General features: G+C 56.6%; 1 protein-coding gene and 1 pseudogene across 1 annotated transcript; both read left to right on the forward strand.

The window, feature by feature from the left end:
- The first annotated feature begins 307 nt into the window (after positions 1-307).
- LOC120403351 (vitamin K epoxide reductase complex subunit 1-like protein 1) lies at positions 308-5957 on the forward strand. The gene is made up of 3 exons (XM_039534343.1): positions 308-525; positions 4944-5053; positions 5141-5957. The coding sequence occupies exons 1-3, from the start codon at positions 356-358 to the stop codon at positions 5365-5367; spliced, it is 507 nt and encodes a 168-aa protein (XP_039390277.1). The 5' UTR covers positions 308-355; the 3' UTR covers positions 5368-5957.
- A 3662-nt stretch (positions 5958-9619) lies between these two features.
- Positions 9620-24083, forward strand: LOC120403316 (annotated as a pseudogene).
- Positions 24084-24332: the final 249 nt, after the last annotated feature.

The raw sequence follows: 24332 nt of genomic DNA on the forward strand, positions 1-24332 counted from the left end.
CATCTTGAGTGACTTCTCCACTCTGGCCCCTAAATCCTTGTCAGAGTCACTGCTTTCCTGGACACACTTCCCCATTCTGTAGGTGTGGCCGGCATGCCTTGTTGCTAGGTGTAGGACCTTGCATTTTTCTCCCAGGCACTTCCCCTCCTCCAACCACTAGATCCCACCCCATCCCATAAGCTCCATAGCTCCCACTTCTTCTCCCCTGGGTACATAAAACTACAAGTCCCAGAACCCTTTGCTTCCCCTTCCCGCCTCCTGAAGGGACAGCCAATGGGCTCGCGCCGGATGCTGATTGGCAGGCGCGCGGGCCAGTGGGGGCGAGCCCGTGCCCGGCGCGCGGTGGCAGCGAGCGATGGCGGCCCCGGGCTGGGAGCGGGCGCTGCGGCTCGTGCTCTGCGCGCTGGGGCTGGCGCTCTCCGTGTACGCGCTGCACGTGGAGACCTCGCGGGAGCGGGACCCCGGCTACCGGGCCATGTGCGACCTGAGCCCCTCCGTCAGCTGCTCCAAGGTCTTCACTTCCAGGTGCGCGGGGGGGACCGGCCCCATTGCATGACTCCCCCTCGCCCCACTGCAACCCCCGGCCCCATGGCATGACTCCCCTCACCCCTGCAACCCTCTGCTCCATGGCATGACTCCGCTTGCCCCATTGCAACCCCGGCCCCATGGCATGACTCCCCTCGCCCCTGCAACCCTCTGCCCCATGGCATGACTCCTCCTCCCCCCCCTGCACCCCCCGGCCCCATGGCATGACTCCCCCTCGCCCCACTGCAACCCCCGGCCCCATGGCATGACTCCCCCTCGCCCCATTGCAACCCCCGGCCCCATGGCATGACTCCCCTCGCCCCACTGCCACCCCCGGCCCCATGGCATGACTCCCCTTCGCCCCATTGCAACCCTCTGCCCCATGGCATGACTCCCCTCCCCCCACTGCAACCCTCTGCCCCATGGCATGACTCCCCTCGCCCCACTGCAACCCCGGCCCCATGGCATGACTCCCCTCGCCCCACTGCAACCCCGGCCCCATGGCATCGCTCCCCTCGCCCCACTGCAACCCCCGGCCCCGTGGCATCGCTCCCCCTCGCCCCATTGCAACCCCGGCCCCGTGGCATCGCTCCCCGCCCCATTGCAACCCCCGGCCCCGTGGCATGGCTCCCCCTCGCCCCATTGCAACCCCCGGCCCCGTGGCATGACTCCCCTTCGCCCCATTGCAACTCTCTGCCCCATGGCATGACTCCCCTCCCCCCACTGCAACCCTCTGCCCCATGGCATGACTCCCCTCCCCACTGCAACCCCGGCCCCATGGCATGACTCCTCGCCCCATTGCAACCCTCTGCCCCATGGCATCGCTCCTCCCCATTGCAATCCCTGGCCCCATGGCATGACTCCCCTCCCCACTGCAACCCTCGGCCCCATGGCATGACTCCCCCTCGCCCCATTGCAACTCTCTGCCCCATGGCATCGCTCCCCCTCCCCATTGCAACCCCTGGCCCCCTGGCATGACTCCTCCTCCCCATTGCAATCCCTGGCCCCATGGCATGACTCCCCCCCATTGCAACCGCCGGCCCCATGGCATGACTCCCCCTCGCCCCACTGCAACCCCGGCCCCATGGCATGACTCCCCTCGCCCCTGCAACCCCGGCCCCATGGCATGATTCCCCTCGCCCCGCAACCCCGGCCCCATGGCATGACCCTCGCCCCACTGCAACCCCGGCCCCATGGCATGACTCCCTCGCCCCACTGCAACCCCGGCCCCATGGCATGACCCCCTCGCCCCACTGCAACCCCGGCCCCATGGCATGACCCCTCGCCCCACTGCAACCCCGGCCCCATGGCATGACCCTCGCCCACTGCAACCCCGGCCCCACGGCATCGCTCCCTCTCCCCATTGCAATCCCGGCCCCATGGCATGACTCCCTTGCCCCATTGCAACCTCCAGCCCCATGGCATGACTCCTCCTCCCCACTGCAACCCCGGCCCCATTGCATGACTCCCCTCGCCCCACTGCAACCCCTGCTTCCTACTGCAACACCCCTGTGCTATAGTCCCCTTTCCTCAGCCTCCCTGTGCAGTGACATCCGTGTTCCTGCCCTCCCTGTGCAATAGCCCCCCAACTGCCCCAGCCCCCCATGCAATAGCTCTGCTGCCCCAATCCCATGCACTGTGTTCCACCCTGCTGCCCCCTGTGCTGTGCCCACACCACTATGCCATGCTGCAGCCCTATATGCCTATCCCATGGGGCATACCCCAGCCTCCTAGGCCCTATGTGCTTTCCCACTCCATGCGAGAGGCCTGTGGTTCTGTGTCCTCTACTTAGTCCTTTCCTGCTTCCTCAGCCCTGCTGATGACCTGACATCTCTGTTTCCAGCCTGTCCCCTTTGTGCTTTGTGTTGTCAGGTCCCCCAGTTTGTTTGGTAGATCCAGAGAGACCCTGAGGTCATCTGGTCTGACCTGGAGAGCGCAGGCCGGTCAGTCTTACTATTACCTCTGTGTTGAGAGTGATGAGGCAGAGGACAGGCAAAACTGAGGGGCCCCCAATGCCCTCACGATGCCAGGGAACAGATTAGGTGAGATGTGCCCTGGTGATCCACGCTGCAGAGGAAGGTGAAGTCTGCCCCAGGGCCCCTGCCAGTCTGAGCTGGGAGAATCCCGCTTCCCAAATCTGGCGATTCTCAGTGAGTCGGACCCACCAGCCAAGTGGCTAGAACGGGGTTTCGCAGGAGCTCAGAGCTCTTGCTCAGCTCTCAGAGGCAAGGTTTGTCATCTTGGCCCTGGTTTGTACAGTTCCTGGCGCTGTGGGCTGTTGATCCTTCTTTGGCGCTTCTAGGAGCGACTGTAAGGATACCGAGACTGGGGAGTTGAGGTGGGGGGGTGTTGCGTTGCATGGCGGACGTGGACAAAGCTTAGCAGTTAATGTGATTGGAAGCAGAGTTATTTTTTTTTTTTTAGCATACATTTTTATACTTTTGAAGCAGGCAAGCAAGCAGTTGCTAATTGGTTAACAAAATACACACAAGCACTGCTATAACTTTATAGGGTAACATTATTTTAGACAGCTTTAAATTTATTATTTTATATTGCTTGCTAAAGAGAAGTTAGCCAAGGCCAACTTCTCATAATAAAACTTACAACCTAATTAACCCAACCTGAAAACTTAAACATTTCAGGCTTCCCACACTATCTCCTAAAAACCTAAACATTTTAGCTTCCCACACTACCAGCTGCCAAGCTAGCAAAATATTCCCAACAGAGGGGGAGGGGGGAAGAAACATTTTTAAAAAATATAGGGAAATGTGGTTATAAAACAGCAAACGTTTGGCACAGGAATGGGGCACTTGAAACTACTTTTCAGTTGGAGGACAGGTGAACACTAAAAACTACTTTTTATTTCATTTGGAGGTCCTTGAAACTTCTTTTTAAAAGGTTTTTGAAGAGTCTGGAGTGAATTGTTGTCCTTTTTAGTAGAGGGGGAACATATTCCTGGGGGAAGTGCAGGGGGTGGAGGGAAAGAACCAGAGTTAAGTTTACTCAGTGTTTTGCAAACAGCCAGATCGCAGGGATGGGGCAGAGGTGACAGACGCTTTATCACTGGCAGAGAGAGGTGGAAGGGGAATGACCCTGGCTTGTCAACAGAACCAGTGGGGACTGGGCCACGAAGTGAGGCCCTAGATTGGGACCCAGGAGATCTTGGTTTTGTTCCTAGCTCTGCCTCAGATGCTGCGTCTGGGCCTCAGTTTCTGTAAAATGGGGAGAACTATCCTTTGTCTGTTTAGACTGTCAGCTCTGCGAGGCAGGGACCCTCTCTCACTGTGTGTCTGCCCAGCATCTGGAACAATGGTGGGCCCTAATCTTGCTCAGGGAGGGGTGGGTCTGTGCAGCACCTGGAGCAGTGGGGGGTCTGGTTTTGGCTGGGGGAGTCCATGCAGTGTCTGGGGGTCTCAGTTTCAGTCAGGGAAGGGCAAGTCGGGTCCATGCAGTACTGGGCACATGGGGGGGCACTGATTTCACTTGGGGAGGGCGGGGGAGGTTTGCCCAGCATAATAAGGGCCCTGATCTCGGTCAAAAACACACATGCAGGAATCTGGGGCAGAGGTGAAACACCAGTTCTGATCCTGTCAGGACTCGTGTTTGGCTGTGTGCGTGTGTTAGCGTCAGTGGGCACGATTGCGTGTGCCTCAGACACACGCCAATTCTGCCAGTGCTCCCCCCTCCCCTCGCAGTGGAAAACACCCTGAAACATCTGGCTGTGGGATAAACAGCTGGCTTCCCTCCTGTGAGAGAAGGGGGGAGCTTTTATCAATGAAAACGTTTCCTAGGCCACCAGTCCCTCCTGCTGCGCTGTGATGGGTGGGGGCCGTTGTCAATCATTGCCAGGGTGTTCTATTTCTGCCACGTATGTAGGGGCTCATGCCTACGTAGCGGCTGGCAATTGCCGGGCCCACGGGAGCTGCAGTGTAACCCGGTCTGGTCCCTATTAGGGCCCCAGGGGCTGTTCCACTCAGCTGAGCCAGCCTACCCCTGCGGCCCCCCAGCCTCAGCTCAGTGGGGTTCCTCAGTGCCAGGGGTGTGTGAATTGAACTATCATCAGAATATGTTACAGGCATCAAAATGCAAGGGGGAGGCAGCAAATAGGAAGGGGACAGAGCTCCCTGTGCTAGGGGCTGCAGGAATAAGAGCTCCCTGCCCCCCCAGCTGGAGCAGGCGTTAGGGGCCTGGGAGTCAGGACTCCTGGGTTCAATCCCCGGCCTTGGGAGGGGAGTGGTTGTCTAGTGGTTAGAGCAGGGGGGCCTGGGAGTCAGGACTCCTGGGTTCTCTCCCCGGCCTTGGGTGGGGAGTAGGGTCTAGTGGTTAGAGCAGAGTCCACATTGTGAAAGACGAGAGTTGCTGTCTGTACACAGCAAACCTTTTAGCCCCTAGTTCTACATCCCCGTTTCTCTCTGCAGGTGGGGCCGTGGCTTCGGCTTGGTGGAAGATCTCTTGGGGAAACACAGCGTCTTTAATCAGCCCAACAGCTTATTTGGCATCGTCTTCTACATCCTGCAGACACTGCTGGGTAAGTTTTTGGGGGGTATCTACCCCGTCCCACAGGGGCAGGCTGGTGCCCGATAGTCTAACGAGCCCTGTCTCTAACCGTCTCCAGGCTTCTCTCCCAGCACCCTGGCGGCCGTCACCCTGCTGGGCACCTCCATGGTCTCCATCGCCGGCTCGCTCTACCTGGCCTACATCCTCTTCTTCGTGCTGCACGACTTCTGCCTGGTGTGCGTCACCACCTACCTGCTCAACGGCGCCCTCCTTCTCCTCAACTACAAGCGTCTGGTCTGCCTGAGCGGGAGCGGGCAGCGCCGCGCCAAGCCCAAGGGGCAGTGAGCGTGGCTGGGGGAGCCCCGGCCCAGCCCCCTCCTGGAACTCCAGTGGTGATAACGAACCCTGTTTGTATAGCAGCCGGGGGCCCATCTAGCCTGGTATCCTGCCCCCTCCCTGCCAAACCAGATCCGACCCTGGGTCCATCACCCTTTACGCACAAACTGAGGCCATTTCTGGCTTAACCAAAATGCTGGTATAATGTGGGTTGAAATGGTTACATGGCACACGACTGTATGAGACACACACACAGGAGTTCAGGTTTCATCACCTCCAATAGGGGGCAGAGCTGCTCTCACGCCACCTCGATTCTTTCCAGCAGGGACCAGTTGCGTGTGTGAGGGAGAGTGAGAGACATATGACCCTACTGACATCAATGGAGGCGGGGCTGGATTCTGATCTTGATAAACCCAGTGTGAATGGAGTAAACAAGAACACAGTCCAGCCCTACATATCCCCCGGCTTGTACATCCCCTGCTGCAAGGACAGCGGTACTTTAGCCAACTGACCAGCAGGTGGCACTGTGCACCAAATCAATAGGCCCATGCAGAGACCGGCTGGAGCTGTCTGTTTGCAGCTGATTGTGTACAAAAGCGCATTTTGTGGCTGAAATAAAGTCACTCTCAGCAACAGGCAGCCGGGTGCGTTTGGTGTCTCGTTATTTAACCCTTTGGAAACTTGGGAGCCAGGCGATGCATAGATAGTGGTCAGGCTCAGATCCATGGACTGAGTAAATCTGGTGCTTTGCTCCCATCTCTGCTCGGGATGGTTCATAGGAAGATGCAACCCCTCTATGGTGCCTTGCTGAGGTGAGCCATGAGCTCCCAGGGGGCTTCTTTCACTGCAGACCGATCGTAGCATCCATGTTCAGTGTGCGTTTCACCTAAATGCCGTCTCTGAGCTCTGCTTTTCTGCAGCGGTGAGTTCCACAGGTCAGCTCTGCTTGCCGCAGGGATGCATAGAGTTCAGATTTCCCTACGTTTTAATTTCACTGCCTGGGCAATTGGGCCAGCGTGACCTTAAATCTTCTGTTGCTGGCCGTAATCCTAAATTGCGTGTCAGTGGGAGGGACTCTGAAGGTCTAATCTGCCCTTCCCTTCAGTCTTTCCACCTACCATCTCAAAGCAATTTGCAAATTCAAGTTAGTTAATCTTCAGTGCCCCCGGTGAGATGGCATTATGGTTGTTTAACACATCAGGAAACAGATACAGAAAAGGGAAGGGATGTGCCCAAGGTTGCACAGCAGGTCAGTGGAAGAGGTGAGTGCAACTTGCTGTTAAGCCCTTCGGCAGAGGCAACGTGTCAGGGGTGGGATCATGTGCCCCCCCCCCCATTTCTTCCAGGATTTATATTTTTTGCAGGGAGTGGGTTCAAAATGTGTGTGCAGTAGTTTATTTCCAAACTTTCAAACCTTAACATAACCAACGGGTGTCTTTGACCCTTCACCTTAATTGTTCTCCCATGATTTTCACTTTTTCAAAAGTCAGCGTGGCATTTGCAAATATGTTCATTAGGCCTTGGGATTTTATTTGGCTTTTTACTTATTTTTCTGAAAAGCGGTTCAAGGACAGTCTATGTTTAAACTAAGTTAATTAAATAGTGTACCTGTTATTAGCTTTGTACAATGGTGAAAAGACAAAGAAGTTTGGACTTTTTCTACACTAAGAAGGCTAAATTGCCCTGTGATTAATAAGCTCCAATATTAATATTAAAACTGTTTAAAAAATGTCTAAATTACGCTTGCCACCAATGTGTGGTAACAACAGAATTGTTGCTATATTTTATCCAGAGTCGTTTATCTAATAATTTATACCCAAGAGATTTGGGTAATTAAAACCCAAGGGTATCCATGCCGACCTCTACACAAAACATGTTTGTTTGTCTTTTAGTGGGGAAAGGAATGTGATTCTGCAAACACTGTTTCTTTGCTCCAAACAACATTTTCACTAAAATAAAGAGAGATGTTTTTCGATCAGAACCTCACAGGGTTTGGTTGTAATAATAAAGCTGCATGTAGTTGTGTTGGGATTATATTCATTCACAGGATTGATTCTGGCACTTTATTTCCAGGTAGCACATCAAAGAAGTAAATGACAGAATCCATAATAATTTGAGTGGTTTTTTAAAAGAATTTCAAGTGTCAGAGCCACCTGTGTACAAACTGGCCTTTGCTCGTAACCATATATTTAGACAACGTTCTTGTTAAGATTTTTAATGCACATATGAATCAGATAACCACATTTTCCTTCCTAGGTACCTCCCTTTTGGAACAGGCTCTATCTGCTATTACACACTATTGTAAAACATGACATCAAAAGCAGTTCTAGAAATCAAAACACCTTTGTCTCTTGCATACCTGTCCTGAAGCCTGCTGCAAACCACCACAACTTTTACAGTGAGCCCCCATCCACCTTTAAACATCCCCTCCTCTTTGGTGCAGGAATGGCCTTTTAGGTGTTAGTACAGCACCTTGCATAATAGTGCCCTGCTCCGAGCCTGGGGCCTCTAGGTTTTTCTATAGTAGAAATAATGAACAAAAGAACCCAGGAGTCCTGGCTTCCAGATCAAACCCGCTTTCCTCCCAGGGCTCTGGCTAGAACCCAGGAGTCCTGGCTCCTAGTGATTTCTGCGCAAGAAGTTTCCTTTACTACAACACTACACCTCCCATGATGCACTGCTTTTTTTAATGCAGGAGGTGCCTCTTCCCTTTGCAGAGCATGCAGGGAACTGCAGGCAGGCCAGCAGGCTTTTCCCATTTACTTGCATGGAAATGCCCTATGGGACTACGTTCCCCATGAGGCTTTGCGCCTCCAGCCGCTCAGGAAGCTCATTCTCACCGCATAGCCTTCTGGGATTTGTAGTTCTCCAGAAGGCTCTTTCCTGTTGACTTGCCTAGGGAAGGCTGCCGACCGGGACTACGTTTCCCACGATTCCCTGCTCCCGGGTTGCGCGGTGGCTGCGGTGTTCGCCCCGCCCTTCCAGCAGCGCCGGCAGCTGGCTCGCTCCGGTCCCCCAGAGTGGAACCCTGCAGGCCCCGCACCTGGCGGTAAGGGCCCCCTTTAGAACGTACCACTGTGGCGGCGGGGGTTGGGACTGTACCATGCCCTGCGTTCCCCATGTGGTGCAAGGGGAGGGGACACGGGCCCTGGGGTTTCTGATCCCCCGGTTCGAGTCCGGCCTCGGACACCTAGGTTCCATCCCCGGCCCGGGAAGGGGGAGGAGCGGGGTCTAGTGGTCAGAGCAGGGCGGGGGCTGGGTGATCAGGACGCCTGGGTTCCATCCCCAGCTCTGGGAGGGGAGCAGAGTCTAGTGGTTAGAGGGGTGGGGGCAGGGTTGGGACCTGGACGCCTGGGTTCCATCCCTAGAGAGGGGTCTGCAGGGGTGGAGCTGGGTGCCAGGGATGCGCCTGCGATGCTTTGATGCCGGTGAGTTGGCCGTGTTGGGGCAGGTGCCTGTGCTGTACATCCAGGGCTGGACTCCTGTTATCCTGTCCTGGCTCCGCCGCCCCCTGCTCTGCCTTCTGGAGTGCAAAGAGCCCGGGCTAGGGGTGCTGGACTGTCCTGGGGGCCTGGCACGTATCTGCCCCTGATACGGGCACCCTGGGACGAGACCTGAAATGCACCACGCTGGACCACTCCCTCCCCTCCCAGATCTGGGGAGAGAACCCTGGAGTCCTGACTCCCAGCCCCCCCGCTCTAACTCACTAACCCCCCACAGCCCTGCGATCTGTTTGGGTTGGAACTTGGCGATGGAGAGGTTTCGGCAGCTTGCGAACACAAGGGGTAATTTAGAGGCCATCTGGGCCTTATATGCAGCATCGTGCCTAAATGGACCGTGGCTTCTTGGCCCAGCGCCACATGCCTTAGACGGTCTGTCTAGGGCTGGTATCCCCTCCAAGCTCACCTGGGGCTTGGGGAAGCCTGTCTGGCCCCATAGTAGCCTCGGAGCAGGCATTATACCCAGTATATGGCCCTGATCACTATTCCCATATTGCCCTGTCCCAGTGCAGAAGGCTAAGGAGATCTGTGGGGTCCCAATACACAGTACCCCCTTCCATCAGCGTGGGACTGTATATTGGGGAGCAGTGGGAGGCTGAAATCATTGTTCCTGAACAGGCTGTTTGTGGGAACATGGCCGCTCCCCTGCATGTGCTAGAGACCATCCCCAGGGGGCGTAGCTGCTGGGGGTGAATTGAGGACAGGGTGGGGGCGGGGGGCAGGCAAGGCTGCTATGCACGTTTGCAGAGCGCTCGCAGTCCGATCGCGCCAGCCAGACAAACGGAGCCTTGTTCTGCTGCTAGTGTGATCGCTGCTTTGCCAGAGGGCCGCGGTAACAGCTGTTCCAAACCCAGGACAAGGTGGGTGGATAGCCTCAGGACCCAGGAGTCCTGGCTCCCAGCCCCCCTGCTCTAACCCACTAGACCCCACTCCCCTCCCAGAGCTGGGGATAGAACCCAGGAGTCCTGGCTCCCAGCCTCCCCTGCTCTAACCCACTAGACCCCACTCCCCTCCCAGAGCTGAGGATAGAACCCAGGAGTCCTGGCTCCCAGCCCCCCTGCTCTAACCCACTAGACCCCACTCCCCTCCCAGAGCTGGGGATAGAACCCAGGAGTCCTGACATTTTTCCTCTCCTCTTTGACGTCTGGTGGCAGATTGCTCTTCTGTGGGTGGCGAGGTGGCACGGAGCGATTGGGGTGGGGCCTGGTATGCATCTCTCTGGATCCTCTCATCTGTGCGTGGTTCACGCCAGGGCTAAATACCAGTGGCCTGAGGTAAATCCGACCACCCATGTCTGCTACAGAGGGCTGGGAGCCAGGACTCCTGTGTTCTATTCCCGGCTCTGACAGGGGAGTGGGGTCTCGTGGGTTTCGGGGGTGGGGCCAAGAGGCAGGACTCCTGGGTTCTATCCTGGCTCCGAGAGAGTGGGGTCTCGTGGTGTTGGGGGGGTGGGGCCGAGAGCCAGGACCCGTGCGTTCTCTCCCCGGCTCTGAGAGGGTAGTGGGGTCTCATGGGGCTGGGAGGTGGGGCCGAGAGCCAGGACTCCTGGGTTCTATCCCCGGCTCTGAGAGGAGTGGGGTCTCGTGGGACTGGGGCTGAGAGGCAGGACTCCTGGCTTCTGTCCCCACACCAATAACCCCATGTCCATGAGGCTCTCCTCACTTTCTAGCCCTAGGCCTCTCTGCTGGCCTTGGGGTGACGCCCAGACCCACCAAATTCATCTTGCCAAACGTCTGCCTGGCAGGGGCCCCATCGTCTGGCCGCTCCTGGGATTTGAACCGGGGCCCCGGAAGGAAAGGTTCCCCCTGTGACCTCCCCCACCCCTGCCTGATCTGGGATTGACTGTGGGGAGGGGGTGTGTATCACAGCAGCAGCTTGAGTTGACCTAGAGTGGAGGAAGGGTAGCTCGGCTGGGGTGCTGTTGGGGGCTGCTGGAGCGGGAACTGGGAATGAAGACCCTGTCCATGTGTCTGCCCATCGCTAGGTCCCTGGAATGTCAGTCTGTCTGTCATCCTTCCCTGGCATGTCCATCGTAATGTCTCTCTGTCTGGCTGTCTGTCCCTAGGTCCCTAGGATGTCTGTCTGCCCGTCCATAGGGCGCCTGTCCATCTGTCCATCCATAGGGCATCCGTCTGTCCATCTCCAGGATGTCTGCCTGTCTATAGGATGTCTGTCTGCTTGTTCTTATGGTGTCTGTCCATCCCTAGGATGTCTGTCTGCCTGCCCTTAGGGCCGTGCTTCCCAACCTTTTTGTGGCCAGTAGCACATTCATGTTTTCAGAAGAGTGTGGCGGGCGCCAACAGTTACTCACATAATGCAGGGCCGGCTCCAGGCACCAGTGGGGCGAGCACGTGGCTGGGGCAGCACGTGCTACGGAGCGGCATTCAGTCCGTTCTGCAGAGTCGGAGCGGTTTGGTTTGTTTGTTTTTGTTTTTGTTTCTTGGGTTTTTTTTGGTGCGAGTTCTGGGCAGTGCGGAGAAGCCGGAGAGAAGCCGGGAGGACAGAGAACACCGGCGCCTGCAGCCCAGGAGTTCTCAGTCCTGGCAGGTCTTGAGGGCGCGGCTTCTCTCGGCAAGCCACAGCCCAGCGTGCCAGGGCTGAGAACACGGTGCCCACAGTCTGCAGCCCTGAGTTCTCTGTCCCGGCAGGCCCGGGGCCGTGGCTCTCTCCTGCTGGGCACTAGGCGGGCGCACGGGCACGCGTTGGGGACCACTGCCTGGGATCCCCACTGTGTCAGAGCCTGGTGGCGTTTGCTGCGTTGGGGTTTCCATGCCAGGATGTCTGGCCGTCCCTGGGCTGTCTGACTCCTCCATCTGCTCTCTGATGCCCTCCTCACCCCTCAGCAGCACAGTCCAGATGCTAGTGCACAAACCCAACCCGTGGGCCCCGCTGGGCTGACAGGCAGGGTGCTCCTTGGTTGGCTGCGGCAGCCGGTGTCACGGGGGGCGGGAGGTGTTGGCTAATGGGGGCGGGGATGGATGGGACCAATGGGGCGCGCCTGGTGGTGGTGGGGCACGTGTAACCCCACACTGGATGTTTGACTCGGGCAGAGACACCGCTCCATGGGCACCGGGAGCCAGGGCTTCCTTCCACTCGGGCGCAGGTCGGTGCTTGGCCTTCTTCCGTCCAGTCACTGATTGGCTCTTTCTCTCTCTCTCTCTCTCTCTCTGCATTTCTGTCCCCTGGGCTCTTCCCTGTCAGCTCTGTGGCTGGCTGGGCTCCACAGGGAGCAGATCCGGCAAGCCAAGGACACAACACGTCACCCTGGGTTCTCTATAACCTGCTCTCTCTCTAGCCAGGCCCTCAGTGATCTGTCCAGGTGTCCCCCTCCCCGCCCCCAGCACTTCAACAGGTGGCTTGGTCACTTTCTGATCTCTCTGTCAGTCTCTTTGTTTATCTCCTCTGCATCCGTTCTCTCGTCTGTCTGTAGCTAGTCGTCCATCTCTAAACAGCGCAATCTATCTATCTATCTATCTATCTATCTATCTATCTATCCATCCCCAGATACCCCCTCTATCTATCTATCTATCTATCTATCTATCTATCTATCTATCTATCTATCTATCTATCTATCTATCCCTTCTGTCTGTCATTTACTCCACACATTCTCTTTTTTGGAATTTCTCAGTACACCCCGAAGTTATTACCCTGACCAAGTTTGGGGCCCCCATCATGCTGGGTGCTACACAGAACCCCCCTGCGCCCCAGCTGAGATCAAGGTCCCCGTCACGCCGGAGGCTGCATAGACCCTCTGCCTGCCTGAGATCGGGGGCCCCATCATGCCTGGCGCTGCGCAGACCCCAGTGAGAGGCAGTCGCTGCCTGGAAGCATTTGCCATGCAAACAGACAGAGGCAGGACCAGTCTCCCAGTTGTGCCGATGGGGAAAGTGAGGCCCAGATAGGTGCAGCTGGCCCGGGATGCCACCAGGAAGCTGGAGCAGAGCGGGGAACAGAACCCAGGAGTCCTGGAGGTGAATTATTCTTTCTTCGTGAGGATGTGAAATCCCCACCGCGTGTCTCTTTTTCTTTTAGATGGAAACGGCGCTCCCGGCTGTTGGCAAGGAAGGAAACCACCACAAAATAACCAAGTTCACCTGAGGTAAGTGACTTCCAGAGACGGTCTATTATGAGAGCAGCTGAGAGTTTCTAACCAAGATTGGGCCCATGGTTGCTGCCCAGACCGCCTCACTAAGTGCAGCCATTCCCCCCCAGCTGCCTCACCCCAGAGTCGGTGCATCTCAGCGTCGGGCGAGCCATCCCTGTGTGGTGTTATGTCTGGTTGTTTGCCCATTATCCCACCCCAGAGGCAGCCGCATCCCAGTGCCAGCTTTGCTCTGAGTGTTCCTGTCTCTCACCTCCAGGTGTCTGTGAAGGCAGGAAGATGCTGTGGAAAGCGCTGCTGAGGATGGAGCTGGGGGGAACGGGGAACCGGGCCCCCTCCATGCACCGGCTCCTGTCCCCCGCCCTCCGGTACCGGTCCACTTCTGTCATGGATAACCACCAAGTGGAGCTGGCCCGAGAGCGATCCAAGACAGTCACCTCCTTCTACAACCAGTCAGCCATTGACGTCGCAGCAGAGAAGGTGAGGGGCGTTGGCTCACTCAGCCTGTTCCCCTCCCAGAGGGGACGTTCAGTGCTTGGAGGGAAACTGAGGCAAACCCAGTGAGCGGCACTAGGGGGTGCTGTGCTGCAGGGAGTGTGGGAGAGGGCTTTCACAGCTGGCCTCAATGCCTCAGTGTGGTGCTAGGGGGCGCTGTGCTGCAGAGCGCCGGGTGGGGCTCATTCATCCTTGGATCCTGGCCAAATTCCAGCTCCGGTGGCTCCACTCTACTCTCCCAAATTCCCTTCTGCTCTTTCAGTTGGACACAGGATTCTTTTTCACTTCCTGTCCCAAAGCCCTGCGCACCACCCGTGTTGGTTGGCTGCTGGGCCCTGCCCCAGAGTCAGCCGCATCTCAGCACCAGCTGGGCCAACCTCCTATGGCCTCGCTGCATGGCTGGTCCCCAACTGCCCCACCCCAGAGGTGGCTGCATCTCCGTGCTGGGCGACCCGTTTCTTGTATGTGAGTCATCTGTTCCTCTCTTGGCTCATCTCCCCCACGCTGAGACAGCAGATTCATTCCCTGGTCCAATGGCTGTGCAGTGGGGTAAGTCGGTCCCAGTGTGTTAAATAGGAAGGGGCAGGGGCGGGAACAGCAGGTATACGGGACGGAGCTTGGCAGCATGAGCCACTGTTCAGCTGCCAAATATTTACTCAGAAACCAGGCGACTTGCTGAAGAATTAGCGCCCGTCCCCTGTACTCGAGTGGAGTTAAATATTAATCTCAGCGCTGGCAAATAAAACATGCACACGCGTGCCACGGAAGAAGGGATGCATTGCCAGTCCAGCAGGTATTAATCTGGTTTAAGCTTTGGCTACACTTGCACTTCAAAGCGCTGCCGCGCAGCGCTGAAGCGCTATGTCAAAGCGCCAGCGCTGGGAGACAGCTCTCCCAGCGCTGTCCGTACTCCACCTCCCTGTGGGAATAACGGACAGCGCTGGGAGCCGCGCCCCAGCGCTGGGGCTTTGACCACACTGGCGCTTTGCAGCACCGCAATTTGCAGCGCTGGAGAGGGTGTGTTTCACACCCTGCTGCAGCGCTGCAAATTTGTAAGTGTAGCCAAGCCCTTAGTGAAATAGACTGGAGACAGACGTTAAAGGGCCCTTTTCCCTCTAGGGGGCGCCAGTTTCAATCTGGCCCCAGGGCAGGGACTGGCTGGCTCAGGGGTGTGGGGAATGGGGCACGGGGTCTCTAGGGGGCGCTGGCTCTGATCCAGCCTTGAAGAGGCCGATCTGAAGCCCCCCACCCCCTCATTGCATTCGCTGCTTTTGATTTCCTGTTTGTTTTTTCCAATGAGCATCCTTTGAAAGCCCCTTCCCTGTTGCTAGGCAGTTAGCGGTATTGCCGTGGCAACCCTCTCGGTTGTCTAGGTATCCATGGCAACTCCTGTTCTTTCCCTCTAAAGAGTCCGCACCTCAGCTGGGGAGGCCCAGATCCTGGGCCCCGGGCCATTAAAAGACGGGGCTGAATTATGAGGCCCAGTTTCTGAGGAATGAGGACGGCTCGCCTGGTGCTGAGATGCAGCCACCTCTGGGGCGAGGCAGCTGGGGAACAGCCGCACAAGGGAACAGGCTGGGGGACGGGAGCCATTATCCCCACGGCCCTCCCAGGCCTTGCAGATTGAAGGCATCAGGACGGCTGTAGCTGCTCTGCATCCCGAGGCGGGTGCTGGCTCATCACCGGGGAATCTGGGGCGTTGGTCCCAGCAGCAGGTCTGGGCTCCCATGTGCCTCCTGGCAGCGAAAGTGTTTGGCACGACCAAGTCTGGGGTTCCCCCAAGGGCCCGTCTCCGCCCCTGCCCTGCCACCTGGATCAGACCCACGGGCCCATCTAGCCTGGGATCCCCCACTGTGTCAGAGCCTGGTGGCGTTCGCTGAGATGGGGTTTCCAATTCCTCCTCCCCCGAACTGCCCCTTCCTGAATCCCATGACACTTGGCTGGTGTGTGTGTGTGTGTAATGTGCTGGCTTGGAGGTGTCCAGCCCTGTGTGGGGTCCCCTGGGGAGGTGGGGTGTCCAGCCCTGTTTGGGGGTCCCCTGGCTCGGGGGGTGTCCAGCCCTGTTTGGGGGTCCCCTGGCTCGGGGGGTGTCCAGCTGTGTGTGTGGGTCCCCTGGGGAGGTGGGGTGTCTAGCCCCATGGAGGGGTCCCCTGGGGAGGGGGGGTGTCCAGCCCCACGTGGGGTCCCCTGGCTCGGGGGGTGTCCAGCCCCCTGTGGGTCCCCTGGCTCAGGGGGTGTCCAGCCCTGTGTGTGGGTCCCCGGAAGAATGGAATCAAGCTCTTTCCTCCTCCTCCGTTCTTCCTCCTGTAGTTCGTTTCTCTCCCTCTGCTCTGCTTCTTTCACAGTCTTTCTCCTCCTTTTTGTTTCTTCCTCACTCATTCTTCTCTCTCAATTTCACTTTTTTCTTTCCTTCATTCACTCATTTCTGCTTCCACCCAATTGTTCCCCATTCAGTCCCATTTCTCTCCTTTTTCTTCCTGTCTCGTTCATTCTTTCCTCACTCTCGCCTCCTTTGATTTCTGCATCATGCCGCCTGGGCTTCCTTTTCTTTCTCATTTGCTCTTTTCTCTCCCTCTTGCTCTTTCCTTTCTTCCTCATCCACTTTCCCTCGCATTCCTTTTTTGTTTCTTCCTCCTTCATTCTCTCGGCATTCCTGTCCCATTCTTTCCCCATCTGACACTCCCTCTCTCTCTCCTGTTCCTGTGGACAACCCACAGACCCACCCCCCATGCCCCACCTGGGCGAGGCCGCGCCCCACAGCTGTATTGCCACGCGCCGCCTGCGGTTCCCCCCTCTGCCCTCAGGGGGCGCTCGGGCCCCTACATTCATCCGCCTCTTTTCCGTTCTCCCCCAGCCGTCCGTGAGATTGACGCCCACCACCATGTTGTATTCGGGACGGTCACAGGATGGCAGCCACCTCCTGGTAAGTCCCCCGGCAGGCCCCCACCTGGCCCATCGGAGAGCTCAAAATGAACTCCCCTGTACTGGATGGGATGAGAGTGTTATCTCGGTTATACATGCTGGGGAAACTGAGGCACCGAGCGGGGGCGGGGAATCACACAGTCACGCAGGAATTAATAATAGAACCGAGTCCTGGCTCCCAGCCCCTTGTTCTAACCATTAGATCCCACTCCCCTCCCAGGCCTGGGATAGAACCCAGGAGTCCTGGCTCCCAGCCCCCTGCTCTAACCATTAAATCCCACTCCCCTCCCAGAGCCAGGGAGAGAACCCAGGAGTCCTGGCTCCCGGCCACTCTGACTCTAACTCTACTGGGATTGGTGGGGAGGAGCTGCGGGCTGCAGGTTGGGTCCTGTGAGGGAGGGATGGAAGCAGCCCTGAAGACGCCAACAGATGGGTGCCAGCCTCCTGAGCAGGACAGTTGCCAGGACACACCCAGCCTGTGCCTCATTCAGACTGTGGGCTGGGATCTCTTAGGACTCCTGGGTTCTGTGCCGGGTTCTGGGAGGGGAGTGGAGTCTAGTGGGTTAGAGCGGGGGGCTGGGAGCCCGGACGGCTGGGTTCTCTCACTGGCTATGGGAAGGGAGTGGAGTTTAGTGGATTAGAGCAGCAGTGGCTGGGAGCCAGGACTCCTGGGTTCTATCCCAGCTCTGTGGGGAGTGGGGGCGGGTGGGTTAGAGCCGGGGGGGCTGGGAGCCAGGACTCCTGGGTTCTGTCCTATTGTGTGTACAGCTGAGAACTGACACACTTGTTGCTCAGTAGTTCTCTAGTCTGCCCAGGCCTGAGGGTTCGCTGGCTGTTTCCAGGCAGATCGCCGGCATGTTACGTCCTGCCTTGTTAAAGGAACTGATGGGATTGTAGCAATCTTCATCCCAGTCTCTGCACAGCACGACTCACCCGGCACTGAGAAGCAGCCACCTCTGGGGTGGGGGCAGCTGGGGAACAGCTGTGCAGTTTTTCTTCAAAGCAGTTTAAAACAGAAAGTGAAGGAGAATTCGACTGGTTGATTACGGGGTCGGGATTAAAGGAGGAAGAACAGAATTAGGCACAGATGTAGGATCAGCACCTTACCTCTTTAGCTTGATTAAACCAGGAGTCGTGGCTCCCAGCCCTTCTGCTTTAACCACTAGACCCTTCTTCCCTCCCAGACCTGGGGACAGAACCCAGGAGTCCTGGCTCCCATCCCCCTTGCTCTGGCCACTCTCCCCTGACCCCGGTCAGTTACACTCTGAGTTCTTCCTCCTGTAGAAAAGTGCCCATTACCTTCACCGTGAGCTGCCCGTCCGCATCGCCCACCGCATCAAGGGTTTCCGCAGCCTCCCCTTCATCCTCGGCTGCAACCCCACCATCCTCCACGTGGTACGTACCTGAGCGGGGGCACAGCTGAGGGACACCGTGAGGGGGGAGGGGACACGGGGGGGAGCTGCTGGTTGTAGTGTGGGTGGGGTAAGAACACAAGAGACCTGGCTTCCGTCCCCCTGCTCTAACCCACTAGCCCCCACTCCCTTCCCAGGGCTTGGAAGAGAACCCAGGAGTCCGGGCTCCCAGCCTCCCCTGCTCTAACCCTCTAGCCCCCACTCCCCTCCCAGGGCTGGGGAGAGAACCCAGGAGTCCTGGCTCCCAGCCACCCGGCTTTAACCCAGTAGCCCCCACTCCCCTCCCAGGGCTGGGGATAGAACCCAGGAGTCTGGGCTCCCAGCCACCCCTGCTCTAACCCACTAGCCCCCACTCCCCTCCCAGGGCTGGGGATAGAACCCAGGAGTCCGGGCTCCCAGCCACCCCTGCTGTATCCCACTATCCCCACTCCTGCCCAGTCTCCTCAGGACTCCTGAGCTCTATCAGGTGAATCCTGCTGCCAGTCAGTGTTTCTGTGCCTCGCTTTACGCTTTATTCGCTTTTTCCGTCTTTCAGCATGAGCTGTACATCCGAGCCTTCCAGATGCTGGAGCGAATTCCCTCGGTGAGTGTTCAGTTACCCGTGGCCCCCAGCACACAAAGGATTAGTTAAAATACGGGAACAGGTTATACGTTCGCTTCCCCCATCGCCAACTGATCCTGGGCCTGGACCAATCGAGCGAAGGGTAGAGTATCTGCTGGGAGGATGAGGATAACGTAGGTTATTACATCTCCATCCATCCAGCCCCACAGTACTTCATCTCTCCTGTACACGCCATCCTCCCTGTACACGCCATTCGGCTGTCTCAACTGGATCCATCCATCTGTCAGTCCCTCCATCCATCCCTGTGCATGCCATCCGTCTATCTCAACTGGATCTATCCATCCATCCATCTAGACATGAGCCACCTACCTGCTATCTGTCTGTCTCAGCTGGATCCATCCATCCATCTATCCCTGTACACACCAGCCATCTATGTCGACTGGATCCATCCTCCATCCATCTCTGTATGCACCATCCAGCTATCTCAACTGAATGGATTCCTCCATCCATCCTTGTGCATCTTTCTCTCTCTCTCTCGGATCTCTGCTGTTCTGGATTTGGGTCTATATAGCTAAGGTGTCACAATACATCTACCATAGGCTGGTTGTTTGGCAGAATTGGGGCATGGCCCTTCTCCTCTTTGGGGCGCTGCTGATCTGGCCCTGGGCGGGGACTGGCTGGCTCAGAGGGGTGGGGAAATGGACATGGGGCCTTACCTCCAGGGGCAGTGACTTCACACCGGTTCATGTCTCTTCCGTTCTGCCCCGCTCCCAGATCAAGGACCAAGAGGCAGAAGCCCAGTATTGCAAGCTGGTCCGGCAGCTGCTGGATGATCACAAGGACGTGGTGACGCTGCTGGCTGAGGGGCTGCGGGAGTGTCGCAAACACATCCAGGTATCGGGGGGCTGGGATTGTGAGAGAGCTTAAAGCAAGGGGGCTGGAAGCCAGGACACCTGGGTTCTATCTCGGCTTTGAGAGAGGAGGTTTAGTGCATTGGAGCAGGGGAGGCTGGGAGCCGGGACTCCTGGGTTCTCTCCCCAGCTCTGAGAGGAGTGGGGCCCAGTGGGTTAGAGTGGGGGCTGGGAGCCAGGACTCCTGGGTTCCATTCTCAGCTCTGCTATGCACTCTGCTGGGTGAGCTTGGTTAAGTCACGTCCCCTATTGGTGTGTCGTTTTCCCCATCGGTAAATGAGATGAATACCATCCTTTGTAAAGTGAGATTCATGAAAAGTATTTCATGAGCACTTGAATGATCATAACACGCACTGTCACTGCTTAGTTACTGCTGATTAATTATTATTGAGAGCGATCAGTTGTGCTAGTACCTTGTACGGCTGTTAATATTGATGACTAATGATCATCATTTCAGTATTGTTGTCAATATTCCACCTACTTTTGTCTAAATGATCATGTTCTGTGTTTGTAATTTAATATTTTACTAACTGGTAAATCCATATTTTATTATCCGTTATTAATTCCTTATGCTTGTATTATTATTTTGGATTAATAATCATGATTTCTGTATTTTTCCCACGATTATGCTAATTTCAGATTACCAGTATTCATCTTGTACTAATCTTTTATTGATTCTTGTTGATTTTCTCTTGGATTGTGTTAGCTCATTAAATCCCATTACACTGATTGCATTTATGATTCTTTTTCAAGAATCATTCAATATTTTAAGCCACTCGTTCACGTCTAGGCGTATGGAGTTCCATTTTTATTTGTTTGCGGTTTCCGTGGAGAATATCAATGTTTGTTTTTAAGCTTTTTAAAATTTGTATCCATTTATTGTCTCTGGTTCCTGCTTATTGCTCATAAGTAACCATTTCCGTCCGAGCCATACGGCAGTTTTTGGCTTTGGTTCTGTGTGTCGCCTCGGTGTCAGTACAGAACCGATTCTTGTACTTAACGAGTGTTCTCCATCCGTAGATCTCAAAGCGCTTTACAAAGGAGGCTGGTATCTTATCCCCATTTTATAGATGGGGACACAGAGGCTCAAGCGGGACATGACTTACCCAACATCACCCAGCAGGCCAGGTCCCTGGGTGCTCTCCCGACTGGGCCTCGCTGCCTCTTTGTTAAGCTGTTGTCTTGTTAACCCCTTCGCTGCCGTTCTCCTCCCATGTCAGGACGAGAAGGTCATCCGCTATTTCCTAGACAAGACGCTCACTTCCCGGCTGGGGATCCGGATGCTGGCGATCCATCACCTGGCGCTGCACGAGGAAAAGGTACGGCCTGGCCTCTGCTCTCCCATTCCTCGGTGCTTTGCCGCCTTTAGAACGGGCAACACACGCGACACAGCTGGCTGCCCCAACGGATTAGAGTCGGCCCCGGGAATTCATAATCCATTATGGAACCGCCCTGCTTGGGTCTGGAGCCTTCCTCTAGGGGCGCTGGCTCTGCCCGTCTCAGGGCGTGTGACTGGCTGGCTCAGGGGGGTGGGGAATGGCCATGGGGCCTTTCCCCTCTAGGGGGCGCTGGCTCCTCTCCAGTCCCAGGGCGTGTGACTGGCTGGCTCAGGGGGGCGGGGCACGGGACATGTGTTAAAGTCCTGCCTGATTGGTGTCTCTCTGATTGGCAGCCGGACTTCGTGGGAATCATCTGCACCCGTCTCTCCCCAAAGAAAATCCTTGAGAAATGGGTGGATTTTGCTAGGTAAGGAATCATGATGGTCTGTGGTGCCACCTTCTGGACTCAGCCCAGAGTTACACCCTTTACATTTCACCCTGTTATGATTTAAGTGTAGCATGGAGGGAGAGCGGAGAAATTTCTTCTTCCACAAAGTGTCGCCGCTGGATCTGCAGGTGGATTCGTATGGGGTGGCTCCTTCTCCGGTTCAGTCGTGGCTTGCAGAGCTCCTGCTGTTCTTGGTTAACCACTAACTGGCTGAGATGTGTTTGAGCTCGACAAATTAAAATCATCCCAGATTTATGAATGGATTTTTAAGGGTAGATGATTGGCTGCTGCGTGTATCTAGGGAACTCCCTGAGCTATGGCTGACATGTTGGGGATGTTCATTCATCCTGAATGGAAGGGGAATCTGTCCGTATAAACAGGAGTGGGGTCTAGTGGTTAGAACAGCGGGGCTGGGAGCCAGGACTCCTGGGTTCTATCCTAGCTCTGGGAGGAGTGGGGTCTAGTGGTTAGAGCGTGGGGGTGGGGCTGGGAGCCAGGATTCCTGGGTTCTCTCCCAGCTCTGGGAGGAGTGTTTGGTGGGTTAGATCAGGGGAGCTGGAATCAGGATTGATCCGGTGCGGTGGGAGGTTGAGTGACTGACCCAGCCTGGGTAATGCTCTGTTCCTCCCCTTTCCCGGTGCAGGCGCTCTGTGAGCACAAGTACGGGAACGCCCGCTGGTGCGGATCAATGGGCATGTGGCTGCTCGCTTCCCTTTCATCCCCATGCCCTCGACTACATCCCGCCGGAGCTGCTCAAGAACGCCATGAGGTGAGCTCCCGCCCACCCAGTACATGGCAATGGGGCTGGCTCGGGGCGAGTAATGGGGCCTGGGGCCTTTCCTCTAGGGGCGCTGGCTCTGATCCAGCCCCAGGGCAGAGGACTGGCTGGCTCAGGGGCAGGGAATGGACCTGGGGCCTTCTCTAGGGAGCGCTGGACGGATAGGCGGGCCCGATTTTAGGCTAAATTTTTCACTCTCCTTCCCCAGAGCCACCATGGAATCTCACCTGACACTCCGCACAACGCGTGCCCGACATTGTCATCACCATCGCCAACAACGACATCGACCTGATCATCAGGTACGGCCGCTGTCAGAACAGCCGGCTTAGGTTGGAATCCCGCCCGGTGACGTCAGCGGATCCGCCGGGTCGCTGAGGCAAGGGGTGAAATTAAGAAAGGGGAAATGTTGTCCCGGATCGGATGGGGCGCCTCCGTCGGGAACAGGTGATCCTGCCCCAGATGGGGACCAGCTAGATGCGTGGAAGTGGGGTGAGCCGTGGTTTATTGGCTGCATGGTACTGAGTGGACCCTGTTCCCCAATAGGATTTCGATCGTGGCGGGATCCCGCACGAGCACCTGGAGAAGGTGACGGATTATCACTTCACCACGGCAGAGTCCAGCGCCCAAGACCCCCGCATGAACACCCTCTTCGGGAACATGGTGGACATGGTCAACAGCGGCCAGTCGGGCCCCATGCACGGGTGAGTCTGGTGCTTTGAGCTGTAGTGACGCCAGCTTCGTGGTTGCATTCCCAGCATCCTCCGCCAACGGGGCATCCTGGACGGGTCCTGAGCCAGGATCCACCCAGCTGGGCAGGAGCAGATTGTCCCCGTCTTGCCAATATTGCTGAGAGTGTGAGGAGTTTCACTGTCCGCGAATTAAAAATCTTGACAGTATCCACGTATCGAAAAGCCGATTCCCTCCGCCCCTGATTTGGGTCCATTGAAACGCTTGGTTTAGATCTGAGGAAAAACTTTCTAACGCTAAGGTTAGTTCAGACTCGGAACAGCTTTCCTAGGAGTTTGCGGAGGGTGCAGTATCGGAGGCTTTTCAGAACAGGTGGGACAAACGCCTGTCAGGGTGGGTCTAGGTTTACTTGGTCCTGCCTCAGCGCAGGGGTGGGATTTGATGCCCTCTCCTGCCCGACTCTTCTGTGATTTCAACCCGTTTCCACCAGCTGATCAGTCGAATTAGCTCAAAGGTAGAAGGGGTTTCAGACGGGGAAATTGGAACGTCGTTGTTTTGGAAACGTCAAACGTTTTGTCAGTTTCCAGTTTGTTCATCCCGTGTGTTTCAATGAAAGACGAGTCATCAGATGGGTCCCGGTGGCTCTGCCCCGCCGCCACTGGTTCCACAAACAGGAGTCTCTGCTCCCAGAAATGGTTAAACAGGGTGGAGGTTTGAGCGGATGGATAGAACCCAGGAGTCCTGAGACCCAGCCCCCCTGCTTTAACCCACTAGACCCCACTCCCCTCCTACACAGCCCAGGAGTCCTGCTTCCCAGTCCAGGACCACCACAGCATCTCCGTGTTGGCCATTTACAATAAGTTGTGTGCACAGGTGCTGACTTTTATTTTTCCTGGTGGGTGCTCCGCCTCTTTCTGCCCCCACTCCACCCCTTCCCCAAGGTTCCTGACCGCCGGCTGCTCTCTGCCCCCAAGCGCCTCCAGCCAGCCACCAAACAGCTGAGCGGCTGGTGGATGCTGAACACCCTCTATTTTTTCCCCATGGGTTCTTGAGTACACACACAGTTGGCATCTAGGTTGTGTGTATTATTATTTATTAGCTGTGTTTATGGTCGCGCCTGGGAGCCTCTGTAATGGCCCAGGACCCCGTTGTGCTATGTGCTGCTCGTTATTAGGTGTATTTTGGTAGCACCTAGTCGCTCCATACATGGCCCAGGACCCATTGTGCTGAGTGATGTCTGTTATTTATTAGGTGTATTACGGTAGCCCAAAGAGCTGACAGTCTATAAGTCCCACGTGATTACCCCCCCGTCTGTCTGTCTGTCTCCGCCGCAGGTTCGGCCGCTGCCGACCTCCCGGCCTACGCCGAGTACCTGGGGGCTCGCTGCGCATCCAGTCCCTGCAGGGCATCGGCACCGACGTGTACCTCCGTCTGAAACACATCGACGGCAAGGAGGAGAGTTTCCGCATCTAGAGACGTCCCCCCTCTCGCCGGCCCGCCGCCCCCCTCCGGCTCCGCATGGACATCGGCTTTGCTTCCCGTGTCTCTGTGCTTGGATCCCTATGGACCCGATCCCACGGCCCCGGACTCCTGGGTTCCCAGCCTCCGCAAGGGGGCGGGACTTTGTGCTTACGGACAGGGCGCGCCTCCCGCTGGTTATTCCAGTCCCGCCCCTGGGAGCACCCTATTGGATTCTTTATTCCAGGGGGGCGGGGCATGGGTCGGCCCCAACCCCAAACAGGTTTTTAAGGCAACGGACGCTTCCCGGCGCACACACCTTCATTGGTAGCTCCACACTGCCAGCACCTTGCACACTCGTTTTCTCACCCTTGTTTCAT

Source organism: Mauremys reevesii, linkage group 4 (assembly GCF_016161935.1).
Source record: "Mauremys reevesii isolate NIE-2019 linkage group 4, ASM1616193v1, whole genome shotgun sequence".
Classification (NCBI taxonomy): domain Eukaryota; kingdom Metazoa; phylum Chordata; order Testudines; family Geoemydidae; genus Mauremys; species Mauremys reevesii.

What these genes read in the sequence shown, in the direction of transcription:
- LOC120403351 (XM_039534343.1), top strand. Translation starts at nt 356, where the DNA reads ATGGCGGCCCCGGGCTGGGAGCGGGCGCTGCGGCTCGTGCTCTGCGCG. An exon ending in TCCAAGGTCTTCACTTCCAG is followed by an intron (nt 526 to 4,943) that starts GTGCGCGGGGGG and finishes TTCTCTCTGCAG; the next exon opens with GTGGGGCCGTGGCTTCGGCT. An exon ending in CATCCTGCAGACACTGCTGG is followed by an intron (nt 5,054 to 5,140) that starts GTAAGTTTTTGG and finishes AACCGTCTCCAG; the next exon opens with GCTTCTCTCCCAGCACCCTG.